Source organism: Pithys albifrons, chromosome 5 (assembly GCF_047495875.1).
Source record: "Pithys albifrons albifrons isolate INPA30051 chromosome 5, PitAlb_v1, whole genome shotgun sequence".
In the NCBI taxonomy this organism is placed as follows: domain Eukaryota; kingdom Metazoa; phylum Chordata; class Aves; order Passeriformes; family Thamnophilidae; genus Pithys; species Pithys albifrons.
Genome location: NC_092462.1, coordinates 65,106,183 through 65,133,630, shown reverse-complemented (window position 1 = coordinate 65,133,630; position 27,448 = coordinate 65,106,183). Strand labels below are relative to the sequence as shown.

At 39.4% G+C, this 27,448-nt stretch overlaps 1 protein-coding gene and 1 long non-coding RNA gene across 4 annotated transcripts in view; one reads left to right on the top strand and one right to left on the bottom strand.

Annotated features, from left to right (window-relative positions):
* HTRA3 (HtrA serine peptidase 3) lies at positions 1-27,421 on the bottom strand. 2 transcript variants are annotated; one of them, XM_071556876.1, is made up of 9 exons: positions 26,663-27,421; positions 17,663-17,762; positions 14,389-14,611; positions 13,537-13,731; positions 10,922-10,954; positions 10,175-10,289; positions 3,900-3,948; positions 2,091-2,186; positions 1-974 (listed from the first exon to the last, which is right to left on the bottom strand). In XM_071556876.1, the coding sequence occupies exons 1-9, from the start codon at positions 27,084-27,086 to the stop codon at positions 809-811; spliced, it is 1,401 nt and encodes a 466-aa protein (XP_071412977.1). In that variant the 5' UTR covers positions 27,087-27,421; the 3' UTR covers positions 1-808. The 2 variants fall into 2 exon arrangements, with proteins under 2 accessions (XP_071412977.1, XP_071412978.1); XM_071556877.1 differs by lacking the exon at positions 1-974 and having other exon boundaries at positions 2,109-2,186; positions 3,884-3,948.
* LOC139672563 (uncharacterized) overlaps positions 26,760-27,448 on the top strand; it is a 34,016-nt gene continuing 33,327 nt past the window's right edge. For both annotated transcript variants that reach the window (XR_011697949.1, XR_011697950.1), the window contains exon 1: positions 26,760-27,129. This is a non-coding gene — a long non-coding RNA (uncharacterized lncRNA). The remainder of the gene's footprint in view (positions 27,130-27,448) is intronic.

The following is a 27,448-nucleotide window of genomic DNA, read 5'->3' as shown; positions in this document are numbered from 1 at the left end:
CATTTTTTGTGTAAACTTTAATCTCCTTACAGTAGAAACATACACAGTCCAAGCAAAAAGTAGTGTAACAACTTTACAGCAAAGCTTAACAGGAAAATGCAAAAGTAGTTTGTATCAAATCCTTAAAAAACTATGCACTTTCTCAAACTTAACTTTGTTCAGCACATCGTTTTGATTTATATATAATAAGGCATTAATTCTATAAGAATCATTTACTATATTCCAAAATTGCATGACCTAGGTGTAACACTCTATAGCCTGATACCATTTTTGCTCCTTTCAATATTTACAGATTTAATCTACCTGCACTGACATGGAGCACTGAAGCACTACAAACAAGTACAAGCTTTGCCAATAATAGGTTCACATTGAAAAAGTTACATAGAAAAAAATAGCTTGATTATGCATTGCAATAACTTGGGTCTGCTGCAGCCACAATTGTAGTTTAAGAATAATTTCCCCCTTTGTGTGCTTCCTCACTTCCAGTAGTATTTTGGTCTTTCAAAATGCAGAACTGACTCTGCTCTGGACCTGAAGGAACTGGAAGTGGGCCCCATTTCTACCAGCTCCCCAAAATTTGGGTTTCTTCTCCTTCCCAGAACACAGATCTTAAGTTACTTTGAAATTTAAATTATAAATGGCATCATTTAAGTCATTCTAGCTACTATGTACAGAAATGGCTCAGGCAATTAAGTAAGTCCACCTTGTCATTAGTCAACAGGAAGTATAATTACTGTAGCTGTAAAGGAGGTATCTAGTGTTCCAGAATAAGTGAGTTTAATTATGGTGAGAGCTTCCTCATTTCTATTTACATGACAATTTCAGGCTCAATGTTAAATAGCAAGTCATCATTTCCTCTTCGAACTTCAAGTAGTAGAGGTGATTCGTTCATCACAGCCTCTTGCAGGTCACTGGAAGTCATCAAAGGACGCCCATTGACTTTCACAATAATGTCTCCATCTTGGATCCCTCCTCTGCAAAGACAAGAAGAAAAAGGCAGTCAGTATGCATTCTGTGTAGAGAAAAACTACAAAGATTATTCATCACCTTTTCTGCTGATGTGATAAACTGATACTTGTTTCCAATTTCTTTGAAGGGAAGTTCCACCCTTTTGGCTGTGAAAGAATAATGGGTAGTACTTGCTAAATGCAAAATCAGCCTCATTGAGGATTTTTGCTCTAGAACAGCAAAAAAATGAGTCTAGCTCTTTGATTTCCACAAAACTACAGCAAAGAAGGAACAAAAAATACTTTTATCTATGACTGACTCACTTCACTCCATGTGTTTACAAGATCATGCTTTTATGACTCAAGTATGTATTTCAACCATTGGAAATTAAACTCCTATCAAAATTTCAAGGCAAGTAAAGTGCACCAGCTGAAGTGCTGGCAAATTACTTCTCTCTTGCAGTTCAAATGTAATCCAGAATAGTTGCTTTTATTATTTTTGCATTTTTTTAATAATTCCTAAAATAATTTTACATATATATTTATTTTGCAACTTTCTGTCAAAGAGTCTCTTCTCCTAAGATAAAACACTGTCTCAGATAATGTGAATCCTATCCTGTCTCCTGTTTAAACTTAATCCAAGTTTCTATTTATTACTATTCAGCATACATCACAAAAATAAAATTTGTTCATTGTATTTGGGGTGCCTCAAGTTGCACTAGGGGATGTTTAGATTGGTATTAGGAAAGATTTCTTCATAGAAAGGGTTCTCAGGCACTGGAAGAGACCAGGGAAGCGTTTGAGTCACCATCCCTGGAGGTAATATTTAAAAGGTGTGTAGATGTGGCACTTAGGGACAGAATTTAGTGGTAGCCTTGACAGTGCTGGGTTAACAGTTGGACTTGATGATTCTAAGGGTCATTTCCAACCTAAACAAATACATGATTTAAATAGTTCTGATATTGAAATATTTCAGTTTTGTAGATGTGAGTAAAATCTTAGCAGAAGTATTTTAAACCTAAAGGCACAATTTTTAATTTTTAAGTACAGATCAAGACTGGTATTAAAAATTGGTTAAATAGAAATATTACTTGCCATTATATATTTGCAGATATGATGAAGATACTAATATGCCCTACGTACCTATGAGAAGGTGAGTTTGGAACAACTTCGTGTACATAAATTCCACTTCTGACATCAGGAAAATCAGCATTGTTGTGCTTCAGTTCTTCCACCAAGCTAAAAGAAAAACAAAGTTATACAGCATTTGATTGCACCACAAAGGCAGAAGCATTCAAAAATTTTTACTTATTCTTAAAACTTTTGTGACAAAAGAGGAAAGACAATTTCTTGACCCTTATTCTGTGATGAAAATGTAGAGTATTGGAATTTGGATTTAAACAAGTTACATAGATTTTAAGAGTCAAAACTAATTAATGGTCTCATACCTCTCCTATAAGAACTTAACTTTTGCTCTCTGTAGCAGTAGCACAGAGGGGCCTGTACACGAGCACAAGGACAGGAGCACTCTCTGTCCTAGGAGCTGTACAGGGCCAAAGACATTTCTGCCCAAAGAATTAATGCTGGCATTGGGGCAGAAATTTGCTAACTATTTTGCTTCTATTTTTTTTCTGCAAATCTTTTCAGATTTGTCTTTATCTTAGGACAATAGAGCTTTTGATGACTTCAGCCAGCAGATAGATCAGAACTGTGACAGTCTACCAAGGAAACATTAGTTTCCTCAAGTTTTCTTCAGGAATTGTTTGTGCATCCTTTTCTAAAGAAAGAAGACAGGAACCAGCTGCAAAATAAAGGCTCTACAAACATCCCCTCATTTCAGAGGTGATGACATCATTTCAGGTCTGTGTACAGTGTGGGTTAAAACCCTTTTCTAGAAAAAAGGGGGTTTAGATCAAGGATGGATTACTCTGCTGTCTTCCATGAAAAACTGGGGTCTTGCAGATGGAAAACAAACTAGAATGGCTGCACATGGCTTCTCCTCATTTGACTGTACTGAGGAAGATAGCAGTTAAATGACCAAAGCAAACACACCAAGGGAAGTAGTTTTTTTTCTGAAAAAAGCCCATAGACATCTATGGCTTCACTGGATGCCACAAAATCTGTAAAATCTCACATCACATTCACTTCATAGTTACACAGAGGAACATTCTGAGTTTCTCTCAATCAGTGATGTTAATGCCATTTCACTGATTCATTCCAGCTGAGGATCTGACCCTTCACGAAGGACTGCAAAGAGTGTAACTCAATAAACAAAAACGGCTTTACTACAAACCCAGATGGAAATTGTCTTGTTTAATTTTGTAGTCTGCTGCTACATTGGAAATGTGCCTGCTGCTGGGGAAGAACGTCAGTGTAAGAGCCCTCATTTGTTATCCCAGAAAATATCTGGGTAACGGCAAGACACAAAGCAGTGTAAGAGAGAAGAGAAAGTTAAGAACTGGAGGAGAGTGTCCATATTCTGGCTTTGTTAGCATGAAGCTTTAGTTTGGCATTTTAACTGGAAGGAAAGTAGTTGCTAATAGACACCAAATCTTACATCATATGGCCACCACTAGCACTGATAAAATCAACATCAAACCCTCCTTTAACTAATCTGTCATTGGCACTCACAGTCATCTAAAAACTGCAGCTTGTTTCAATGTCACCAAAAACCCAATGTAACTCCAGATGTCCTTGTCACAAACCAAAATCCGTGTTCTGGCTCTTCCTAATTTCCCTTGGTATAACAGGGAATCCAATGCTATCAGTATTTACAGAATTTCCAGGTTTCAGAACATAGATTTCAACAATAGCACTAAAACATTTTCAGACTTCCTAGAAGCTAATGTCCACTTTTGGATTCTCTGGAGATTTGGAATGAAAGCTGAATGAAGTTCTGAGCCAGTACTGACCACATCCTGTAAGCATGATCATACCTTTCTAGATACTTACGCAGGAGTTATTGTCAGCATTCTGATGCCAATGAAACGTTTCTTTCCATCTGAAAGTAACACAGAGAATATTTATGAAATTTAGGCAAATATGGACAAAACCAGCTACTCTGATGACTGAAAATATCTGAAAATTAAAACAGGATATATCAGCTTTAACAAAGCTAAAACAAAATTATATACATCTACACTGAGTTTATTTTTTAAACTTTGGTTAGCCTTGGTGTAGAATGACAACCCCTCTCCCTGCCAGTGAGGGTAAGAAAAAAGGTCATTTATACTCCATAAGGGCTTTTCCTTCAAGAAATTCATGTGATCTAGTACCACGTGATTTCAGTAAACACAAAATTTTACAAGCAACTACCATTTAATCTCAAATGGGTCAAGACAATTTAATCACATGGTATTCTCATTAAAATGTAGAAATGGGATTTAAAGAAATTTAAATTTTCACCTTAGAACATACAACAAAAGACTCGCACTGATTGTAGTGCGAATGGCTTGTTATTTTTACCCCAAAGAATGAAAAGCAAGTTTAAAAAAACACAAGTATATCTTAGCCAAAATGGAGTGCGTCTGGTATGAGGAAAGTATGGAAGAGTTAGCACTGTTCAGACTGAAGAACAGAAGGCTCCAGAGACACCTTATTGAGGCCTTTCTGTACTTAGAGAAGACTTACACGACATGGGAACAAACTTTTTAGCAGGGTCTTTTGCTACAGGACAAGGGGTAATAATTTTAAATTAAAAGTTGGGAGATTTAGATAGATATAAGGAAGAATTTTTTTATTTTGTTTTTAAAATGAGAGTGGTAGAACATTGGAACATGTTACTCAAAGAAGTGGTAGATGTCTCAGACTGTAAACGTTCAAGGGCAGGCTGGAGAGGGCTCTGAGCAACCTGGTCTTGTGAAAGGTGTCCCTGATCATTGCAGGGGCTTGGACTAGACGACCTGTAAAGGTCCCTTTCAATACAAACTATTTAATAATTCCATGATTAGCCAGGACTCCACAGAATTTTAAATTAGTGAAAATTCACTTCTTAAGAGAGAACACCACATTTCTGTAGTTGGCTTTTAGCAGTCATGATTTTGCACAGCTGTCTTATGAAAAAAAAAGCAGTTTATGACTTCCTTAAATGAGTGCTCCAGTACTTAGTTACATCCGGTATGAAACAATATTTCCCCTTACTTGTTCCAGCACAAGCACTTCACAAGGTCTTTGAGTTTCTCCAGGTTCTCATGTGAGGAAAAAGTACATGTACACAATCTTCTCCCACTCTTATTCTTTCCAAGAAAAACACTACCAAGTAAAGGAATTAGTCCTGAATCTTATGCATGTCCAATATTCCTATCCAGATCACTGAAAAAGTTGACTAGTAAATATTAGATTTACTACACTCCAAGCAATTTTACATCTGTAACTGTCAACCCTGCTTTGCCCTGAAATGTTCTGGCTCTCTTCTATTTTGAAGTGGAACTAATAAGATCAAGATCAGCTAATGTGAGGGTGTCATGAAGTCCAACAACTTGAAATTGAAGTCTCAAGAGGGTTGGGCATGGCCATGAACTAGCTCATAGCACTTCTCTAGTCTGCTAGTGCTAGTTTTCACTTTTTCAAAATATATAAATATAATAATTCTCCCACCTGAAAATAATCCCTTGGTCCCTGCAATGTGGACAGGTAAATGATGAAATTGCCTTCACAATATACATCAGTGACAGACTCTCTAGTGATAGTTTTTTGTTTGTATTACAAAATTTGTTCTTGGTCACTGCCTGTGTTATACAGCAACAAGGAGAAGCACAAAGAATACTCTAGAGGCTGAGTTAAGAATGTTTACATGAGAGAAAAATGAAAGAAGGGACAAAATAAATTGATTTGGAAGAAACAAAACAGCAAGAATGAAAAGCCACAGAAGAAATGCCGTTGACATCAAAGGGAATTATTTCCCCAGTGACTAACAATACATGTAAACCTAAGGCTTTAGGAAAAAAGTCTGGTAACTACAGACTTATTCAAAACTAAAAGTCTCATTTCACCTTCACCTTTGGGCAGGTTGGGGTATTATTTCACTTCTGTTCATGCATTAAAATTCAAAAAGGCCTTCTGCCTCTCTCCACAGTAAGTTTACCACACTGCAAGTAGCAGTTCATACAATAAGAGCAGCAGGTTATTGTATAAAGTAAAACTAACACATATGAACTATGGGTTACTTCAGCAGGAGAGTCTGCATTCCTCTCCTTCCTAGCCTCAAGCCATTTTGTACGTCAGAACACAGGAAAAAAAAATTCAGGTCTTTTATTTTGCAAAATCCATTCCATTCATTTAACTCAAGTCAAACATTTTGCACAAACCGCAAAGTTTTCAACGAAAATTATTAGAGGAAACATAATTGTCCAGATTATTCCAAGTATCAGCAGAGACTGAACAGGCACAGATAACCAACTGTATTGTTTTCTTATTTCCAAAGGATAGGCATTGTGATACTGGGGCTAAGTCACACTGGCAGAACAGCGTGGGGCACCTGGAACTAACGCTGTCATGGTACATCTGCTCTATGAATAAAAAGTCTCAAAACCTGTCATTCTGGTAATTTGTGCAATCATGAGGCTTAATAAAAATAATTAGGAGAAGTGGAATAAAGTGAGGTTGTACATCTATGTAGCACATCACAAGGGTGCAGTCCCAGCTGTAGTTAAAAGGTTTTTATGTTGGAACAATCAGGTCGAGTAAATGTGAAACCATTGTGGCTTAAAGCAGGAGCACAGCAGAGCAGAGAGAGATATTCAAATCTCATTTAATTTTTTGTAAACACCAGGCCAGATTAAACACCAATTCCAGAGGTCAAGCAAACCAGCCTCAATCACTGGTTTAAACTTAAATCTGTTTTGTGTTAATACAAAGTCACAAGCAGCTGACCCCAAGTATCTAGAAGCAGTTCACTATTTACAGAAATTACTGTTCCACAGTAAGAAAAGATTTGCTTTACTGTTGAACTTTATTTACTGATCTTGTAACAGCAGAGATACAAACCAGACAAACACCAGCTGAAGGCAGAAGTGTTTATAGCTTATAAACCATGGCAAAAAAAGCTGATAAAGCCAAAGTAAAGTAAGGGGTCAGCTACTCAAACATAGGAAAGGAGTAAATGCATTTGATTTCAGTGGGGCCAGGATGTCACCAAGATCTCTGACTGAAGAAATGGATCCTGCACTTATTCAAGCAGCAGGTAAAACTTCTATTTCTCTGCTAATTACTTTTGCACTTAGATCATCTTGCAGATTGCTTGAGCAGTCCTGAAAGCATTTAAGATATATTCCACTGCCAAACAGAAACTGTGAAAATAGCTCGACTATAATGCTGAACTGTGTAGCTGAATTTATTCAGTAGTCTGAATCTATAGTCAGCAAGCGTTCTAAGCAGCCCTTATGATTATTGGTAATAATTATCAGTAATAATCATCTAAATACATAGATAAGCATATAATTTCAACACAACTAATAGAGTGTCCTTGGGATGTAAGTGCGGATTCACAGAAATTGCTTGTTGGGTGTGGCCAAGAAAGAACCCCACTGCTACTTGCCCATATGAAATAGGGTTTATTCTTTTTCTGCAAACATACAAAAGGCCAGGCTGACCTCTTAGGCTGGATTTTCTCTTTAATATTTTCTTAAGTTGCTAACTTATTCTCTACCATTCTAAATGATCCAAGTTTAAATACTTTCTAGTTTTACTGTTCCACTGAAGTCTAGACTAGGAATAGATATTAGAGCCAAGACTGACAGTAAGAAATTTTTATGGGATACTAAAGAGAAAGACACTGGAATAAAAAAAAAAAAGAAAAAAAAAAAGAAAAGAAAAAAAAAAGAAAAAATTACTTCCAGAGGTATTATTACTGATAAATCCAAAATTAGCAAAGGCTTTCAGATGTATTACCCATGCATCAGGTAATACAGAATGTTTAGATAACAATAATCAGTGCAAATACTTCATTCAAATGCTGTCCTCTCCTCTTCCCCTTCTCTGCTCCTGTACTTCAGTAGATCAGATATTTACAGTTACATACAATGGACTAGACTTAAAAATTATATTTTATAAAAAATTGGTAGTTATGTCATAAACTGATATTTAAGAGACTAAGGTTAAGCTTATTAAACAATACTATGAGTATCTACTATATGTCAGAGTAAATCTGGAAAGAGTTGTATCCTAAGGGAATTTTATCATCTTCATGCAATATGATAGTAAAAGGAAAATGGTAATAAACTTCTTTCTATGACCCAACTGTACCATAAGGGAGGATCCTACTGAAACATAATTGGAGCAAAAAAAACATAACAAAAACATCCCAAATATTCTTCTTACATAATTTCATTATTCCAAGAAATAACAACTATGCAGTAAACCTGAAAACTATTACTAGAGGCCTAAAAAATGCAAACTGAGGATCAAATGTATGGTGAAGATATCTCCTAGAGACTTTCTCGATGTATCAAGGGCTTTAAATGACTGTTCTGCCTGTATCAAAAATAGAAGATGTAATTCAGAGAAGGAAAAGCAAAAAAAAAAAAAAAAAATTAAAAAAAAAAATTAAATTGGCTATGCCCAGGGTATTCCAAGCAGTGATAGTCACACAGACACTAAAAGAAAGTGTGAATCCTTTTGATTAGATGATAATGTGAATGATTAAAACAGGAAAGAATTCTGTATGTTACAATCACACTATAAATTTGAATATTTCACAACGTTTCTTCTTAGGGTTTCATAGGCAAAGTCATCTCTGGGGATGCAGCAGTCTCATCATTCTCCAGAGGCAACAGTGCCTGAAGGAGCAAAGTGTGGATTTCAGCAGTGGCACCTCTAACCTTCACTGACTTTCCAGCCTCAGTTACCAGGAAACCCCTGGCTGATGGTGGGTTTTCTGCACACGCCTTGCCTTTGTGCCTCTAGGACCGTTCCTGCAGGGTGAGCCACTGCTGCTCCCAGGTTTGGGATGAGCACTTTGGTTCTGAAGGGTAACATCACTAATGATACAGACCTGTTTGTTTCAGAAGCCAACAATCAGTGAGTAACCGGGGTGAATAAACAGGCTTTTTGACGGGTTGGCCAAAAGAAAATAAAAATTAAGTCAGCTAATTTGAAACGTACTTTTCAGCACATTATTAACAACTATTTTTCATCTAGTTCTCCTCTACTCCCCAACCCCCCAAATCAACAGTGAAAGCAATACCATTTGTGGAATTCAGCAAAACACAAGTGAGGGGACTCATCAGAACTTTGATGGTTTCATATATACAAGCAGATGCATAATTTTAAAACCTCTAACTAAGGGAAATTTCTGAAATAATAGTATCCAAGAAAACACTGAGAGGAGAATAGTGTGGGAAACAACTCTGGCATCAAGAACTGCATGAACTCAGGAGAAGACAAGATTAATAACAAAAAGATTCAAGAAAAGAAGCAGCAGCCAACACTCATGATAAAAGATGAGTAGTAGGGTGTGGACAGATAAATTGGCAAGCAAAAGAGCAAGCAAGGTTTGGCCTGCATGCAGCATTACTAAATCATCTTCGGCTGTGCAGCATTTAGTATGACACCTAGAACAGGGTGACAGATAAAATGCAGGCACATAAAAAAAGTCCAGAATGCTGCAGTTGTCAGTTGCCAGATTTATATGCTTTTTGGTGCAGAGGCCTTTCTTTTTTTCTGCCTTTCTCCCAAATTCCCCTGTGTTTCTTCATTAATTAATACATAGCCCTTCTTGCAACAGGGTCTGAGAGTCTATCACAACATCCAGTTATAGAGCTCTGACATAGATGACCATGATAAAATAAAGATCCGGTTCTACTGACAATGCACACACTACACTCCACCTGTGGACAGATGCTTAAAGAAGTTTTTACCTTATTCTCCACAGTACACCTTACTCTCCTTTTCCTTGGACAATAAACAAAAGAGGAGGATAAGACTCCTTAAACAGGTCATCATTTGTTGTCAAGATCATTTGAGACAGTGATGACTAACCTATGTCCTCACTATCCTCAGCGGCCCCATTTCCCAGATTTATACAGATATTATCTGCTCCTTGGGGGTTTGAGTAATAAAATGTTTCTCCCACTTCTGTGAAGTTGTTTTCTATTTCCAAGTCTGTGATGCTCTATGCTGCAAAATGGTGCTGCTCCTTGCAGTAACAGGATCCCAGACCCCTGTCTTTTGGCACTTCACCAGGATCAAGATGATAATTGGAAGATGTCACTGTTTCTTGGAGATCTTACCTTTACTTTGTTTGTCTTGTGACTCTGTGAGAAACTGAATGATACGATCTGAAGGAATAGCAAAAGAAATTCCAGCTGTGACCTTCAAAGTGTTAATCCCAATCACTTCACCATCCTGTTAAGAGACAACACCCAATTAATTTGCTCTTAAGTGACAGGGTTCAGCTCACTGCCTAGCGTTTCATGTTAAAAGCTTGCATAAGAAATTTCATAATGTTGTAATCACTCAAGAAATAAACATTACTTGTAAGGGAGGATCTGGGCTCTGATTCATAATCCATTTCGCATTTAACAGTGATGGCCAGAGAGATTACGGCACAGTTTGTTCAACTGAGATTCTGTCTGCCGAGCAGACAGCGGAGTCACTACTACCACTATAGCCACAGTTCACTGACCTGCAAAACCAGTGCTGGTTTAAAGCCATCTATTTTAAAACAGTTGTGCAGGTTAACCAGGCCTCATCTTTCTTGTGCATCCCAGATTTCATAGTGGGAACAAGCATAACTGCTTGTACCAGATCCCATATTTCTTACTGCTATGTAAAACTGCCTCTGCTCCATGGGGAAATGTTTTCCTGTAATGTATGACCTGAGACCTAATTTGCATAGTTGCCATTAGCTTCAGTCTTGAATGAATGGAAGCTGGTATGACCTATGAATCTTTCCAAGAGAACATTGTCCCACTTATTGCAAACTAGCTCTTGAAAAAAACCAAACCAACAAACAAAACCAAATCACATGGACTTACCAGATTAACTAGAGGTCCTCCAGAGTTTCCATACTGTAAAAATGACATAAGGGAACAATAAATCAGTGCTTCACTGTAGGAAATGCAATTCTAATTTCAAGCAGTATTTTGTAAGTAAATGAAAGAGGAGGTCACTTCTCAGACGGCACCAGTGGGCATAGTATTGATCACAGAAGATCACAGGTAGGTTTTACCCCACGCATTCTCAGCTCTTACCATTGGAATTTTTTTTTTTTCAGAAACAGTCCTTGAGTTTGGAACAGCAACTTACCACTTCAAATACTTAGACTCTAAGTTTAAGAAGAATCATTAAATAGTTAAAATTAGTATTTTGAGTCTTCTGAAGCTGTCAGAACAATGTTTTGCAATGATTAATTGCTGTTTAAAGTCATACTTTAGTGAGGTGCTCATACAGTTTTAGTTTTATTCATCACTTTGATTTGTAACACTGTCAGTCTCACTCTCCACTGGAGAAGAGAGCAGTTTGCATACTTAATCACAGCATATTGCTATGAGTTAGCTAGTACATGAGGATTGATTTAGTAACCACAGACATGTAACCCTCTCTAGGGAGGGCATATAGCAGCTCTAAGCAGCCCAAAATTGCCTAATATCTAATGGCCTTCAAAGGAAACATGCAACAGGATCACAGGAAATGAGAGTTGGAGAAGTTGCTTGTCCATCTTCGTGTTGGCTCAACAAGTTTGTTTTTGAGTGAGGCCAGAGTTTTCAAGTAAGTTTGCTGAACAGCCAAGAGCAGCAACTTACAAGTCAAAAGAAATAAAAGCAATGTATGACAGCAATGTGAGACACAAACTGTTTACTCTTAGATAGCACTGGGCAAACAGTATAGATTCTCAGGAGAATAAAAGAGACATTCAAGTTTATAAAACAGCTTAAAATTGAAAAAAACCAAAACAGATTAGTTTCTTATATTCTATCTTTCCACAGATCAGAGGCTGCATACTTTATTTTTATGCCTGTCTGACACAAAGGAACCAAGATAATGATTTTTCAGCCTTCTCAGCACATCATCTTTCATTCACTTGTCTTCTGCTTGAAGGATGTGACAATGAAAGAATAGCACATGCAATATAGCTCCATTTAGGAACATATGGCCCTGTTTTCTCCTGCCCCATGTTCCTGCTGTCCCAGCATTTCTCAAAAGGCAGCTGCATGCACATTTCTGCAGGAAAGTCTTGGCTGAGCCACAGAAATGCTCTGAATAGACCAGCTCTCAAACTCCTCCCATTCTCAGGAGAAAACTAGTGCATTAGCTAAGCACAAACCATCCTCATGCCAGTGACCATCTTCATAGTTTATGCTTTCATATGGCAGAGCAATTAATGCATATTGTAATCTTCCTCACCTCCTCTGCTACAGTTCTTCCTTTGGTCTAGCATTATCTGACACACTTTGCTATCCTTGACTAAACCTGCCCATTAGTTTTGGAGGCCAGTGAATGCCTAAGTATGCAAACCAGAAAGGAGTATGAGCTTGAAAAATGTGTACAGGCAAGAAGTCAAGAATCCCATGTTCTAATTCCATCTCTGCCACCAATTCAGTATGTGCTGTAAAGTAACCCATATTGCCAAAGTTTTCCTAGTCTCCTTATACAACTGACGAGAGTAATGCTAATTTAATGTCAAGAGGTTCAGTTCCTGAATCATAGAAAGCTTTTTGAAAAAGCTCATCTTTATGTCATATTAGCCTTTTTTACCCCCATACAATTTTTCACAACAAGTCGGTGACAGTAACCATTTGTGAAGCACTTTGTGTATATAAAACACTAAGTGTTAGTACATGTCAAATTTGCCATTGAGGTGCAACAAATAAAACCTGAAAATATTTTCCTTCCAATGTACAACAGATTTAAACTATAAAATTTCAGGCTATTTTCTACCTCAGATATGCATCCAGAGCTCTTCTTAGAATCAGCACAAGTTAAATGCACATACAGGGACTTCACTTAACTCTCTGGATCCCCTCCAAGTTACTCTGAAGGGCCATTATTTTCATGTATTTCTATGTAATATGCAGTGCTAGGACCCTTAATTTCAAATTGTATCTGAGTCTTTATGTTATTTTACATGTGGATTCTTACCTGGAGAATGTGACACACAAAGAGAAAAGAAGAATATAAAATTTAAAAAAAGAGCTGCTTCATTAAGTTCTTACCTGGGTGTCCTGTCACTAAATTGATGCAAATACTATCAACTTGGCTACTCCATCTGGCTCTAATGTATGGAGATGAAAGAAACTGGCTCTGTTCTACAGGCTGCTCAGCCAGAACAACTCAGCAAGGCAGAGAGAGAGAAATTGATTTACTGTTGGTTAATACAACCATGTGTTACTGCACAAGATCTACATAATGAGGAGAGTCTGTCCAGTGCCATATCTTCATAGACAACCTCAAAGAGGGTAGTTTTGTACATCAGACATTTCACAACGCATCTCACAGACACTAGAAAGTCTTTTGAGAAAAGAAGAGTCTATCACTGATTTTAAACAAAGCTGTTTTTATTTAGTGGATTCGTCTTTCAGAGCGGGCACTTCCATACCTAACAGGTGTGAAAGGACTGTAAACTGAAACTCATCACATGCCTAGTACTTACATTGATAATAGCATCTGTCTGAATGTAATCCATGTCCGAGTCCCGCAGGCCAAGTTCTTTGCCGTCTCGCTGAGCGGTGCTCACAATACCTGTTGTCACAGTGTTCTGTAAGGCAAATGGACTTCCAATTGCCACCACAAATTCTCCTGGTCTCAGGTCAGCAGAGTGTCCCAGTAACAATACTGGTAGTTTTTTCTTAAATGAAAACAGAAAGAAATGAGCATTAACCTACACTTGAAAATAACCTGATTGGAAAGATTAAAAACTAGCAACAAGTTAGGAACATATACTTTCCATTACATTAATGAAAGAGTCACTCACTATCATATATTCAAAACTTATGGCAGGAGCATTGCTGCTTTAAATTGTCCTCAGAAACAAACTGCTAGCAGTAGTTCCTTACAATTCCACCAGGAAAAGAAGCCAGCACGATTCTGAAACAGATTTCCTCATTTTCCAGCAAATTGTTCTCTCCTCCTCCTAAAAACAGCCTACAAAACAGCTGTTGACCGGCCTGCCACTCTCTCTACACTATGCACCACCTTGCAGACCATGCATACTGGCATAAAGGCAGAAGGATTAGCCAAAATAGCCTGGCTCTTCAGGTAAAGATAGCAGAATTTTGCCACCTTAGCTGCACTTTTTCATTTATTTTTTAGCCATTTCTAGCACAGAAGACAAAGTAATTTAATTCTAAGGTATGAAAAGTTGCCAGGCCTGTATTTCAGTATATTGTTTTCCACAGATATGCTTCCAAGGAATCCCTGAACATATATTACAGCCGATTGCTCCACACTAAATAAAACACAAATAGTTTTCAAATGAAGTCATGCATCTGTTTACGCCACTCACTTTAGGGTGAATCTTTATTGTTGCAATGTCAGATTTCTTATCAATGTCTTTGATAGTTGCTTCATAGGTATCTCCATCCTGTAGCTGCACTTTCAGTTGTTGTCTCCCTGATATTGCATTGGTGCTTGACACCACATGGGCATTGGTCACAATTAAACCAGAATCAGACATAATAAACCCAGATCCACTGGAAAGTGGGACATTTCGACCAAAGAGAGGGTGCCTGTAAAAAAAAGCAAGTAATTATATGTCATAAGGGAAACACAAGAAAATATTAGAAATCATTTACCACCTTTCACCCTGAGAAATAACAAAGCATTTGATGGTAAATTCTGCAATCCTTACAAAAATGAAATTTAAAAAAGCTACAAAGAAAGGATCCTTTGCTGAAACTTCTGACTTCTTTTAGTTAGTTGGGGATATAGAAAGTGAGTTTTACAGACAACCAGCAGGGTCCTTTTCCTTTGGTCTCCAATTCTGTCTTTATAGGCTTCCTTGTACAGAGGCTAGGTGACAAAAACAAGGAGGCGAATGAGCCCATCTGATCCCACTGGTTGCAGCTTCTACAGAGGAAGAAAGCAATGACGGGAAATAACAGGTCTGACAAATCAATTGATCCTCTAATGGAAAAATAAGAAGGAAGCTTTCAGCTGGACAGAGGCAGAAAGGAAGAAGGTCTAAGGAATCACAAAGCCCAAGCATAGACTGGCAGGAAAAAGCAAACCAAGAGGAAAATGATTTTGGAAACATAAAGGACTAGAAATGTGAAAGAAAGAAATGAAAAACACAAGCAATGGGTAAAACCTGGTGGGAAACAACACAGGTTGCAATATAGTCAGTTAAAAGACTTTAAAAACTCTAAAGTATTATGACTTTTCTCTATGAAAAACTGAGTAATGGCCTTCTATTTGATAGGGAACAGAGTGTGCCTGGGTAGAAGATAAGAAAAGGCCAACAAATTCTTCTTTCTTGCAAGCTGTGGTCCATATTAGGGTATTGTTTGAAAATTCTGGGCTATTCAGCAGTAAAGGAGTCAGTCCCAGGAGTCAGTGGCCAGGAGATTGCTGGACAAATATTTACTTATAGGGAAAGCACAAATAATCTTAGCTACATAAAGGTATTAAACATCTCCAGCTGTAACAGTGCCTCAAAAGATCAATCACCATGTGCACAAAGCTATGTCTCAAAAAACCTGCTTATCTTGATTTTGCATATTAAAAAATCCTAGAAAAAATCCATAAGAAATTTTTAGGCCTATGCAAAGTTAGAGTACTCCAGGCAGAAAGCCATTTTTTGACATTTTTACACTACCACCAGGGCAGTTAAATGCTTCCCTGACATCCGATCCCGTCAGATCTCAGAAGCTCAGCAGGGTCAGCCCCGGATTAGTACTTGGATGGGAGACCTCCTGGGAAATGCCGGGTGCTGTAGGTTCTAGTCCTGAGGACTTCGCTGGCCCCGTCCAAGCTCGCTCGGCCGTGGCAGATGAACCTCAGGACTTAAACGGTGGGGCCAGTTCTGTGCATGCTGAGCCTCACCTAAAATCCACTGCGCAGGCTGGAAGGGCACACCCACGTGGGGACAGCCCTTCCCAAATCTTCATTCACGAAGTTTGGCCATACATATATACACTACCACCACAAGGACAGATCCATTTATGGTCCAGGAGAAAATTTACTAGATCTGACTAAAACCTATCCTTGTTAACTTATACTCCAGGGGAATCTCCAGAATATGAGAGCGTCCTGCCACCAATACTAGCCATCTCAGGGCAACATCTCTAATTAATCCTTCTTACTCCACTGACCAAGAAGTGCCAGGTTATTTATTGATTGTACCCCTCATGAGAAATCAGCAACCTGGTGTTAGTAAGGTTTATCACGATCAGCTTCAGGACCATTGTTTCCCCCTAAACCCTCACCCATCTTGTTCTTTTGTACCTCTGGTTCTTCGGTCAGGGCCATGGCTTGCTTAATCCTATTTTATTGCCCTTCACAGAAGCTAGTGGTTGGGGATGGAACTGGTACTCCCTAGTTCATAAGCTCAGCTTTTCCTCTTGGTTGTTTTTTTTGTCTAATGGATCTCACTAAACTTCCCAGTGCAGCAGGTGCCCCTATAATGGTGGACAAGCCCATGGTGGGCATGCAGCTTCGTCACCTTTGCAGACAAATTAATGATGCAGTTTCAAGAGTAGTCTGGTCTGATAATGTAGCCCTGATGCACTTTCATAGACATTTGGTTTGATATCTGATCCTTGTCTCTCAGCTAGTGCTAAATTAGGTAAAGATTGTTAGACGTATTTTTACATCATCAATTTCACAAAATTTGCATAAAAATCCACAATTTCCTTCCCATTCTAGGAGAGTCCCATTAATAATTACCATTCTTTTTCAAATTTTTTTTTGTCATTTATTGTTACAAATGATTTTTCATTCAACAAACATTTGTTTCCCCTAAAAAACTGACAAAGAATTTTTGATGTTTATTTTTGTTTCCATTTCTCTCACCCCTATGTTTGCTTCTGTCTTACTCTTCATTTCTTGCGTGCTTTATTCACACCAACACAAACCACCAAACCATCACACTAACTCGAACACACATGTCATCAACCCTTCCAGTAAACAATTTCTCAAGTAATGGAGTACATGTAATATTTGCAATAATTTGGTCTGACAGCAGGTTGTTTTGAGCACTCTTATTTAAACTTGCCTCCCAGGTTGCTTTGAGCACTCAAAGCTAAACTTGCCACTTCAGCTCCAGCTTCAGCACACTGAATATTGGTATGTTCTGGTCAGCAAACCAGAATTAATTTCTGTGTTTAGACAGGTTACATCTGGCCAACATTCTACCTCTTAATGCTCTCCCTGCCAAAATAAAATCACCTCTCAATGAAAGTAGAATAAGCAACAAAGTGCTATTTTGGCAGCTTACCTTCTGGACTTTTTAATATGTATAATTTAGACCGAGATGATAAATATAATTAAACAAGCAACACATTGTAGTGAAGGCTGAAGAGATCTTCAGTGATGAAATAGACTTATTTCAGGGTAGACAATATGTAAAGTACTGTAAAGAGTGTAAACCCAATAAAATGGATCTACTGAACAGGAACAAAACACATAAATGTGTGGCTCTCTGGATAAACAAGTCAGCTGTAATGTTTCAGGGTATTTTGTAAACTTCACAAATTCAAAAGGAAAGTTGCTATAATGGAAAAACTTTGTGGACCTTTTTTAAACAATGTAACTAAAACACAAAGAATGGAAAATGTTACCTGAGGAAAAGTTCAATGTGGACAACTGCAGGTGCAATCTTTTCCACCACATCTGCTATGAAGTTGAATTTGTATCTTGGGCTGTTGGACTGTAGGTGACCTATACTAGCAGAAAGAATTGGATATGTTAATAAGACAACACCTTTTTTTGAGTAAGTAGGCAAGACAAACCTGCCTTGAATAGGTCAGTTTCTCCTGCTAGAATAGTTTCCAAAAGGTATTGCAAAAGAAGTCAAATTCTTTAAGATTGTTCAAAACTTCTCCAGCATTTTTCCTGATCCTGAGAAAATTAAACATCAGCATAACTTAGCTATAAGTTCTTTGACTTTTCTTGAAGTATACAAGCCTTGCCTCAAGCTTTTTTCTCAGTACAACTACAGATGTTTATCCAAAACACATAAGGTCACAGGATGGGTTAGGTTGGAAAGGATGTTGGAAGACTCTAGTTCTACCTCCTGCTCAAAGCTGTGTCAGCTTCAAAGGCAAACCAGGTTGCTCAAGGGCTCTGTCCAGCTAGGGTTTGCAAAACTTCAAGGATAGAGACCAGAAACTCTCTGGGAAATTTGTCCTACTGCATCACTGTCCCCTGTAACATAAACATTTTTCTTACATGTAGTCTGAATCTTTCTTGTCGAGGCTCATGTTTCAACTCATACCCATTGTTTCTCCTTATACCCACTAATTCTCATCCTCCCATTATGCACCATTTTAAGGAGCCTGGCTATATCTTCTTGGTGACCTCGCGACTACAGGGAGGCTGCTTTAGGTCCTCCTGGAGCTTTCTCTTGTCCAGGATGAACAAGCCCAGTACACTCGCTTCTTCTCACAGGAGGTATGTCCAGTCCTCCCAGGCATTCTCATGACCTCCTGCTGATCTCAATCCAGTTTGTCAATGCCTTTCTTATTCTGAGTGATCCAAAACTGGATGCAGTATGCTAGATGTGGTCTAACAAGTGCGGAATAATACAGCTGCAGCATTTGGGAGCCACACTTAAAACCCAAGTTCTGCTTTTGTGAAGTAGACACATTAGAAACCTGCTGTAAATTATAAACTCTGCCCCTAAACATTTTGCAAATTCTCATTTAAGTTGTCACATACAACTGGGCCTAACAATAGATTACTAAAAGTTCTAACAAAAGCCAGTGTGGTACTGCATTAAACAGTGCTACATAAAGCATTTATAAATAGTGAATTTAATTGTGTGGAATGAAGATCTTATAGAGAGGACATATCACCACATATGTTAAACATATGATAGGGGACATATTACCACACTCAAAGTAATCTTTTGTGTTCACAGTCAATGTTTTAAAATTAGCTGTGGGATCTAGGGACAGGAATAAACAAGTTGTAATCAGGTATAGCAATATAATTTTTTGCTTTTTCAAATCTGATACAACAGCACATGTTTATCCCAGGAGATACATTTCTTTTTCTGCATTAAGTCAGGAGAAATAGGCTCCAAATTTACGTTTCTAAATACTACCAACTCTTCAGAAGTGATGCTTTGCACCATCATGATTTGCTCCAAGTTCAAATCATGCTAAAGAATTAACTTACTCCACAGTAGCTCTTGCATACAAAGTCAAAACCTGGTCTTAAAAGCTTGAGATTTACCTATTTCTAGACCCCATAACATAGCAATGAGTCCAGATATGGATTCTGTCTTTAGAAAGTATATGCTTTTCTTCGGCTGCCCCTTTACCAGAGTCTTTAAAAGTAAGTAGGTAGAAGGCAACACATGGAAAGTAAAGATACACAGAAAAGGGAGAAATGTTTGACAGTTCTCATGCATTTTCATAGTCTGTGTAGTTTTACTTCTGTAACCATCCTGAGCAATCCTTATCTACAGGTGCTTTATGATTATTAAACCTTGTAACGGATTTGGGACAAATATAAAGATTACAGCACAATGGAGTCTAATTTATATACAAAAAAGATGTGTTACTGATCTATTCTATTCTTTGAAAGAATTTATAAGATAGGGGGTGACAGACAGCTAACTGTTATGGTTCCTACAGTGTCCCAGAAAGCTTTCCCAAGAAAATATTAGAGGACATGTGAAGTCAGAAAGTGCAAGGCCTTACATTACCACAGTATCCAAAAGACCTAAAGCAAAGGCAGAACCCATGGAATGGAGCCAGCACTTGTACAAAGGAAGAAAGTATTGAAGAAACCAGACCAAGACACTTAGACCTTTATTCACAGAAGTCTGAGGTTTTATTCCTGTTACTGGATATGGGATTTATTTCTGAAGGGAAAGAAAACATGCTTACATTTAGCAAGCTAGATTTATATGATACAGAATAAACAAAAGGAACAACTTGGCAGGACCAGATTCAGATTTTTGTACATTCTCACGCATTCTGAAAAAATCTCTCTGACCAACTGAACATGCTTGTTTTAGTATTTTGTTTAAAAGAGACACTGCAAACAAAAATCACAAAGGACAGTCAAATGTAAGCAAAATATACTGTTATTTATTTTGCTTACTAGGCCACTGAAGATTTATCTTACCTTCAGTTCACAAGCAGCTTGCCTGACTATGCAGTACATCCTTTGAAGTCTACTAAAAAGACTTTGAACACTTGCATATACAGCAAGTGTTCACTGACAGGATATAACATTACCATCACATTTATCTTAGTAGACATGACCAAGCACCAATAGAAGACAGTTGGCTAGACTGTCAGCTGATAAGCTAGCATAGAACTGGGGGAAAAATAATGATGAACGTAGGCTTTCAGTTGGCATAATTCAGCATAGCTCTATGTGAGTTAGGGCAATCCCTTTCATCTGGTGAGTGCTCAACTGTTCTGCCCATTCCAGATTGTTACAGCACTGCAAGTGGCTTAAAGAAGAGGAAGATGCCTGTCAAAGAACTCAGTTTTGCCTCACTCCTGACTAGCCACCAGATAAACATCATGGGTGGCAGTGGCTTTACAGGCAGGATTTGGGAGAGGCAGAGAGAAAACATCTGAAAGATGTGGTGACTGAATGTAAACATGAAAACAGATGGAAAAAAATAAAATGCAGCAACACAGAGAGGAGTCTGTAAAACTGAAACAAAGCTTGTCTTCTTTTCATACCACATTGAAATACTTCTCAGTCTGAGAAGAAGACCAGAACCTCCCTGCTTTAGTCAGAAGACAAGAATAGCCAAACCTGAAAGTAAATTCAAATCTGCACTATATATAGAGAAATATGAAACAAAGGAGGATCAAGAATTAACAGAGACTTAGACTTTGTATGAAAGATGTGTCTGAAGATCTACTGGTCTCAGAGATGAGCTGTTCGTACTGTTTTCTAGTGGGGATGCAATACAGGTAAAACCTGACTTATAAAGTTGAGACATCTTCATGGAAACTGATCTTTCTTGAATAGCTTTGTGCAAGCTGGTAGGGATCAGAACTCTTAGACACATTATATGATGTGGCAGGAACTCCAACTATGGACATGGAAGATGTAACTGCAAACTCACATTTATAGTCCTGTTTAAGGGAACTGAAGTGTTGGTTATTATTAGTAGCATTTTAATGCATAATTATTAAACTGATGGTTTTAATCACAAGTTCTCAATATCCTTCAAAAAGGAGGAATTGTGTCCTGAGAAACTGAAGAAGAAATCATCCAACACTGTATGTCTTGTACTGTATACATTGTATTAGGTCACCCTGAACACAAGTGTTATAACTGTAGTACTAGAATCAGTAGTAGTAGATTCTGTCCTTTGATTTGCATTAGCTGGTAGACATCAGCTGCTGGTACTGTTCTTACTAAAAGATAAAATATTTATCTACCAACACACACACACTTGCTGCCTTGTGGAGCCTCACACAGCCCTTGGGTCTCTGCAGCCTGATCATGTAACAACTCTGAGTTCACAGCAGCTTTGCAGATTTTGAGATTGTCCCCTGAGATTTGTCAAATAGTTTTTCAAAGGTTTCTCAACAATGTGCATTATTTTCCATGTTATTACAGAGTGTTCAAAATCATCTCACACTAACTACAGCTAATTTATCTTGGCAAGAAGACATAATTTTATCCAATTAACCACCTGTTGTATAACCAAGATAACAAAGGTGCTGCAACCAGGTTGTACTTGCAACAAAGCCAAATTTATACTGTATTAGTCTTTAGCAGTCTACAGATTTCCTAGTCAAAAAAACTAGATTTCCCCAATTTACTCCATAGCCACAAATCAATCAGATTTTCAGCAGACTTGAACTTCAATCCTATTATTCCAGATAATCTATTAGATCTTAAGGCCTCCAATTCCCCTCACAGAACACTCAAAATTCAGATTTTGATATAAGTGCATCAATAGGAGCTAGAGATTTTCAGCCTCTTTTGTAAAGAGTGATCGTATATTTCCAGTTCTGTGGGCTCCAGCTACACTGGATTTGCATTGCTGAAGCTAAGTGCCTGTCAGGTAAGAGTATCCTTACCATAATCCTAAGATTTTTCCTGGATAGTGATGTTATCTACAGGCTATGAGTTCATTTAATACTGCTTTATTTACTTGCTTGCAGAGACAATAGACCCACTCCAATCTCATTAACACTGATGTAAACCAGGAACAACTCCAACAAATCTGTAGTTAACAGAGTATGAAGAGAGGTGGAAAAAATATCAGCAGAAATAATTCTCATAATCCCACTGAAGACAATAAAACCAGACCAATTTACGTTTTCAAAAACAGTGTTTCTGGATATCTGCCAACTTAGTCCCCATAGAATTAAATCAAATCACATTTGCTGCTTTCTTTATGACAATACATTGTATTACAATCCACAATTTTATATTCATTAAGAATTTGTGAGCCTGGGAAATTCATTCTTTTAAGGCTATCTCCCCATCCCCCTTTTAAAACCAGCTTCAGAAAAGATCTGTGAGTTCAGCAAAATTATTATGTCTAAGGGAGGACTGCAACCTGGCAGATCTGATCACCAGGGATAAACACTGTCCCTACTGTGCTTTTATGGAAAGAAATGAAAGACAAATAAAAGATTATAATGTCTCTGCTTAGAAAACAGAAACATCTGCTGGAAACATAGGTTCATGGGCAGCTTTTCTGATGAATTCAGCATTAAGATCAAGTTGCATAGCTGTGCACTGACCATAAAGCCTTGGTGAGTTTAATGTCACATTATGGTTCAGGCAACTTGTTTATACAATGGATGTCTACTGTGCACAGATGAAAACAATTTGGTGAACCAACACCAAAGTGGCTTTCTTGTGCAATGCAGCAATCACAAGGGCCAGACAGAGAGTGGCACAAGCCTTTCAGCACAGACATCTCACTGACTTTACATGCTTGTTATACCTTCTTCCCAAGTGACCCTCACAAAGAGATGCAATGAGAACATCCCTTTCCTGTTAGCTACACTATACAAAACAGTGGAGTTCTATTCTCTGAATTATATATCAAACACTGTACAATATTCATACTCACCTGCAGGAACTCAAACCAAACTCAGACTTAATGAAAACAAGCAGTACAGGAATGTGACTACAGTTTGGTTTTCCAGCTAATACCTTGCAGAGCATTTCCCTAAATACAGCTGGAGGCAGCTGCAAGGCTTTGATGACAAAAATACCAGTAGGAGACTTCAATATCTCTTACTGGGTCAACTTCTCAGACATGCAAGTAATCGTATACTCAATTGTTCTTCTGGATCTTCAAGGTTATGTACAGGCACACTCCAAATTGCCCATGTAGAACTGTGTGCAGTGACTCTGCTTATGCATTAACTGTATTTCAAACATTTCTCTTAGAAATGTTCTCTTAGGATCATATCTTCCAAATATTTGACTGACATTGCTGAGGCTTCTCATCAAGACCACTTTCTGAGAATGACTTCAGTTTAAGAGTGCAGAGGACAGAATCCAGCAAATAATCAGTGTCAAATCCAGCCTCCAGGGTTTTCTAATTAATCTTTCAGTCTTCCTTGTCCCACTGACAAAATAGCACTTGTTATTTTTTAAAAAAATTTTTTTTGCTTCCACATCTTAGGTAAGAAAATACAAATTTTTGACACTTAAACTGTCTTCACAGAAACTATTAGCAAAATAACATAAGAGGGAATTCTTAACTGTACTAAGAAAGTTGTACTGAGGGGTCAAAACCAGCCCTTTGTGCAAGAAACAAGCCTCACATAAATTGGCCATAGATTCTAAGTGACTGAGGAGTTTGACACTTGAATAGAACATGTAGCATTGTTAAAACAAATTTGCTGCTGTGAGAAACAGGGCTCTATAAGAACAGGTCTTTGATTAGTGTTTGTCCTCCATAAATATTTATGCCATTACTTACACATCAGCTTGTAACAGCTTGTCTTTATTACAGTAGGTGACAGAAGGCAGGAAAAAACTACCTGTTTCAGAATATGCTCCCACATATTAAGCTATCTAATGCTGAAAGGGGGTGGGGGAATCAGTATTTGTAGCATGGAATTTAACTTTGCTCTGGAGTTCTGCAGACTGTTCTGTTAGTATCCCTGAGAAGTCCCTAGGTCTGTTCATAAGATGAATTGTGTGAGTAAGAGGACACAGGAATAGAGAAGAACAACTATGGACTTCCTATACCTTCATGCAGTACATACCTCCTTTAGTACATTGTGAATAGAACTTGCAATTTAGCATGGTGTTCTTCAAGCTAATCTAGGACTTCAACAAGGAAAAAACCACTTTAAAAGTCAATTTTGGAATTATTACTCAGTCATCCTGGGCACTTCTTTCCTCCCTTCCTTCCTGCACCCTTTACTACTCCTTTTTCACACATCCTTGTGCACCAGACTGCTGTCACTTGGAAATCACAGCTAAGTTTCCCAGCCAGAATCCAACTTAGCATCAACATAAACAACTGGAAAAAGACAGGAGTAGGCACGTCAGAAGCTACTCCTCAGGGTCAGTGCATGTTCTTAAAAGAGGCCAATTCATACTATGTGAGGCTTTCATTATCTGAAATTGTTTTAATATATGAATGGTTAAGCAAAACTGGATTTACTTCATAACTAGCTTATCCTTTCAAATTCAATTCTGAGTCATCTAAGGCCAGATTTCTCTCAGAATAGGGAAAAGAGAGAAATTTGACAGCAATTTTAAACTGTCAACTTTCTTCCAAGCCTTTCATTACAGCCATTGCATGTTATTGTTTTGTTTTTTTAAATACCATAATTGAGTTCTATTCCTGGCTCAACCACCAACTCAGTCTGACCTTGGGCAAGACACTCGGTGTCTTTGAGCTTCAGTTTATGCAGCTGTAGAAGTGAATAAAAAAATTTAAAACTTAACACAGAACCAGATGCTTCATCTAAGCTGAGGTTTTTTGGGACAAAAAATAAAGCCAAAATAAAGTGAACACTAAAACAGTTGCTTGAAAAAAAAACATGTTACCTCTGCCTCACAGCTCCAAATTCCTAAGCCTATTAAGAGTAGATTCAGGAGGATTCCTTAAAGAAAATGTCATATATACCAAATGCCAAGCACTAAGTAAGGCCTCAGATGCAGGCTAGCTCACTCATTTTGGTTAAACATTCTGATTATTTCACATGGATCTGTTCCAGCCAAGTTTTAGGAGTACTAAAGCAAAGGAGGTCGATGTGAAAAGGAACCAACAAAATCCAATTTATATTTATTTTTTTTCACAGGAAAGACTAATCATTGCAGCTTCAGGTTGGCATCTGGATCGATTCTTGGCTCTGGCAAAATATTCCTAAAGGAACTCCAGGAATATCACTTGAACATCCTTCATCTTAACTCATTTACCTTCTTGCAAGAGCAGGATACATGATTAAAGGCTCCCTGTTCACAGAAAGGCTACAACAGTAGCCCTGTTCCCTCAGAATCCTCCCAATAATTTTGGCCAGTTTGCTATGAATAAACAGGATGGTTAGTGGTTCACCTGACATAATCGAAACACCAATGCATGTTTTAGAACTCTGTTATGCACAGGACTTCTCTTTCCAGGAACTCTACTAGAAAGGTAGCAAAACCAAATCCTCAAAATAACGTATCAGTAAGTATCTGGAAAGATACTAGCAGCATTAATGCTTCCACAAAGAGACACGTCTTAATATTAAGAAGAAATTGCTAACTTAAATGATTACTAAGCTTGCCAAAGTTTAATCATCAAGCCTGAAGATGCCATAGTATATCACAGCATCTGAGCAATGGCCTCAATACTTTAGTACAAACAGAAGACCATATGATATCCTGAATATCGATATTTTAAACTGTGAAAAAGGTTCTCAGGCATTTTTTCAAAACTCGACAAGCCTAGAAAACCTTTTTGTGAAGAAAACAAACCAGGCAAAACACTATCTTTCAGGTGGTTTACATACTACTCAATGCTTTTTCTGCCCTGATTGGCTTTTAGAGGCATTTCCTGCTTAGTGTTGTCTGTCAGGTGTATCTGATTAACAACCCCAATATCCCCAGGGGCGGTCTTAGAGCACAGGTGTTCCTGGCTCCCCCGCGCTGCTGTGCAACCTGCACGGGCAATGCCACCCAACACGTCGGCCATCGACATGGGTGGCAATGGCAGGACGAGAACATGCCCGTGCTGCTGCCCTGCCAGCGACGGCTGAGGACGTGGCCGCTGTCCTGCCCTGGCAGCCGATCACCCTCCACCCAGCTCGCTCCCATCGCCTCTCCTCACCGGAGCACTGCAGCAGCAACCTGAACAACACCGAAGCATCCACAGCCCTGCTACCGAGGGGAAACCTTCCGAAACCGAGACCAAGCTCGCAATGAGGTTCGAGGAGAAAGACTTTTGCTGTTCAGAAAGGACCTGAGCACTCATCCCGTACATGGCAACTCGTTGGTGTCATTGGCAGCTGGGTGAGATGCCGTGTCCTTGGAACTTCTTACAGTTCCAAGAGCCACCTAGTCTTCCCAGGGCACTGAAAATTCACGATGTTCCTTACCCTGGAAGCCGGCTCTCCCCCCGCGCCACCCAGCCACGCACCCCACCGCAGGTCCCACCATGCTCCTACCCGATTCACAGGCTCCCTTCTGAACCTGGGCGACGGCGGGCAGCCCGTGCTGCAGCGCCTTGCGGCTTACAGCCTTCAGGTGGCAGATGTTGTCGTAGGTCCGGCCGTCGCTGCCGCACACCTGAGCGCTGAGCTTGCACTGGCACACGCCCTTGGCGAAGCGCTTGCCCATGGGGTAGCGGCAGTCGAGGCTGTCCCCGCACGGCGGGTCCTCCTTGCGGCCGCAGGAATCCCCCTCACCCGCGGCGCAGATAAGGCAGCAGCCGCAGCGGTCGGGGACGTACCCGCTGGGGCAGCTGGGGCTGGGGCACTTGGAGACATCGCAGCGGGCCGGGCACTTGGCGCGCACGGCCGGGAGCTCCGCGGCGTGCGGGCCGGCGCTTAGAGACAGCAGGAGCAGGGGGCTCAGCAGCGACACCCGCATCCTCGTCGCAGAGAGCAGAGGTCCCGGGGAAGGAGGCGAGAAGGTGCGATAGCGGCGCGGCGAGGGAAGGGGCCGTCGGGCTTTATGCACACACAGGCGGGACAGTGTCTTCTGCCCCGGGCAGCGCTTCTGGGGGCAGAGGGCGGGAGGCTGGAGGGCAGAGCCGGTCCGTGCGGGGCGCGGCGGCTGCCCAGGACTAGCTTGCAGGGCTCAGGCTCCGGGCCATGACCAGCTGCCGGTGAGCGCCGTCCCCAGCCGGCTGCGGGGCGCAGTGAGCACGGCGGAGGGCCGAGCCGCGGGGCTTTATGTGCGACGGGCCCGCCGCCGCCTCCAGCGGCACCAGCCGGCGCGGGAGCTCCGCG

What these genes read in the sequence shown, in the direction of transcription:
- HTRA3 (XM_071556876.1), bottom strand. Translation starts at nt 27,086, where the DNA reads ATGCGGGTGTCGCTGCTGAGCCCCCTGCTCCTGCTGTCTCTAAGCGCC. An exon ending in GAAGGGAGCCTGTGAATCGG is followed by an intron (nt 17,763 to 26,662) that starts GTAGGAGCATGG and finishes CTGCTAGTATAG; the next exon opens with GTCACCTACAGTCCAACAGC. An exon ending in GAGGACCTCTAGTTAATCTG is followed by an intron (nt 10,290 to 10,921) that starts GTAAGTCCATGT and finishes GTCTCTTAACAG; the next exon opens with GATGGTGAAGTGATTGGGAT.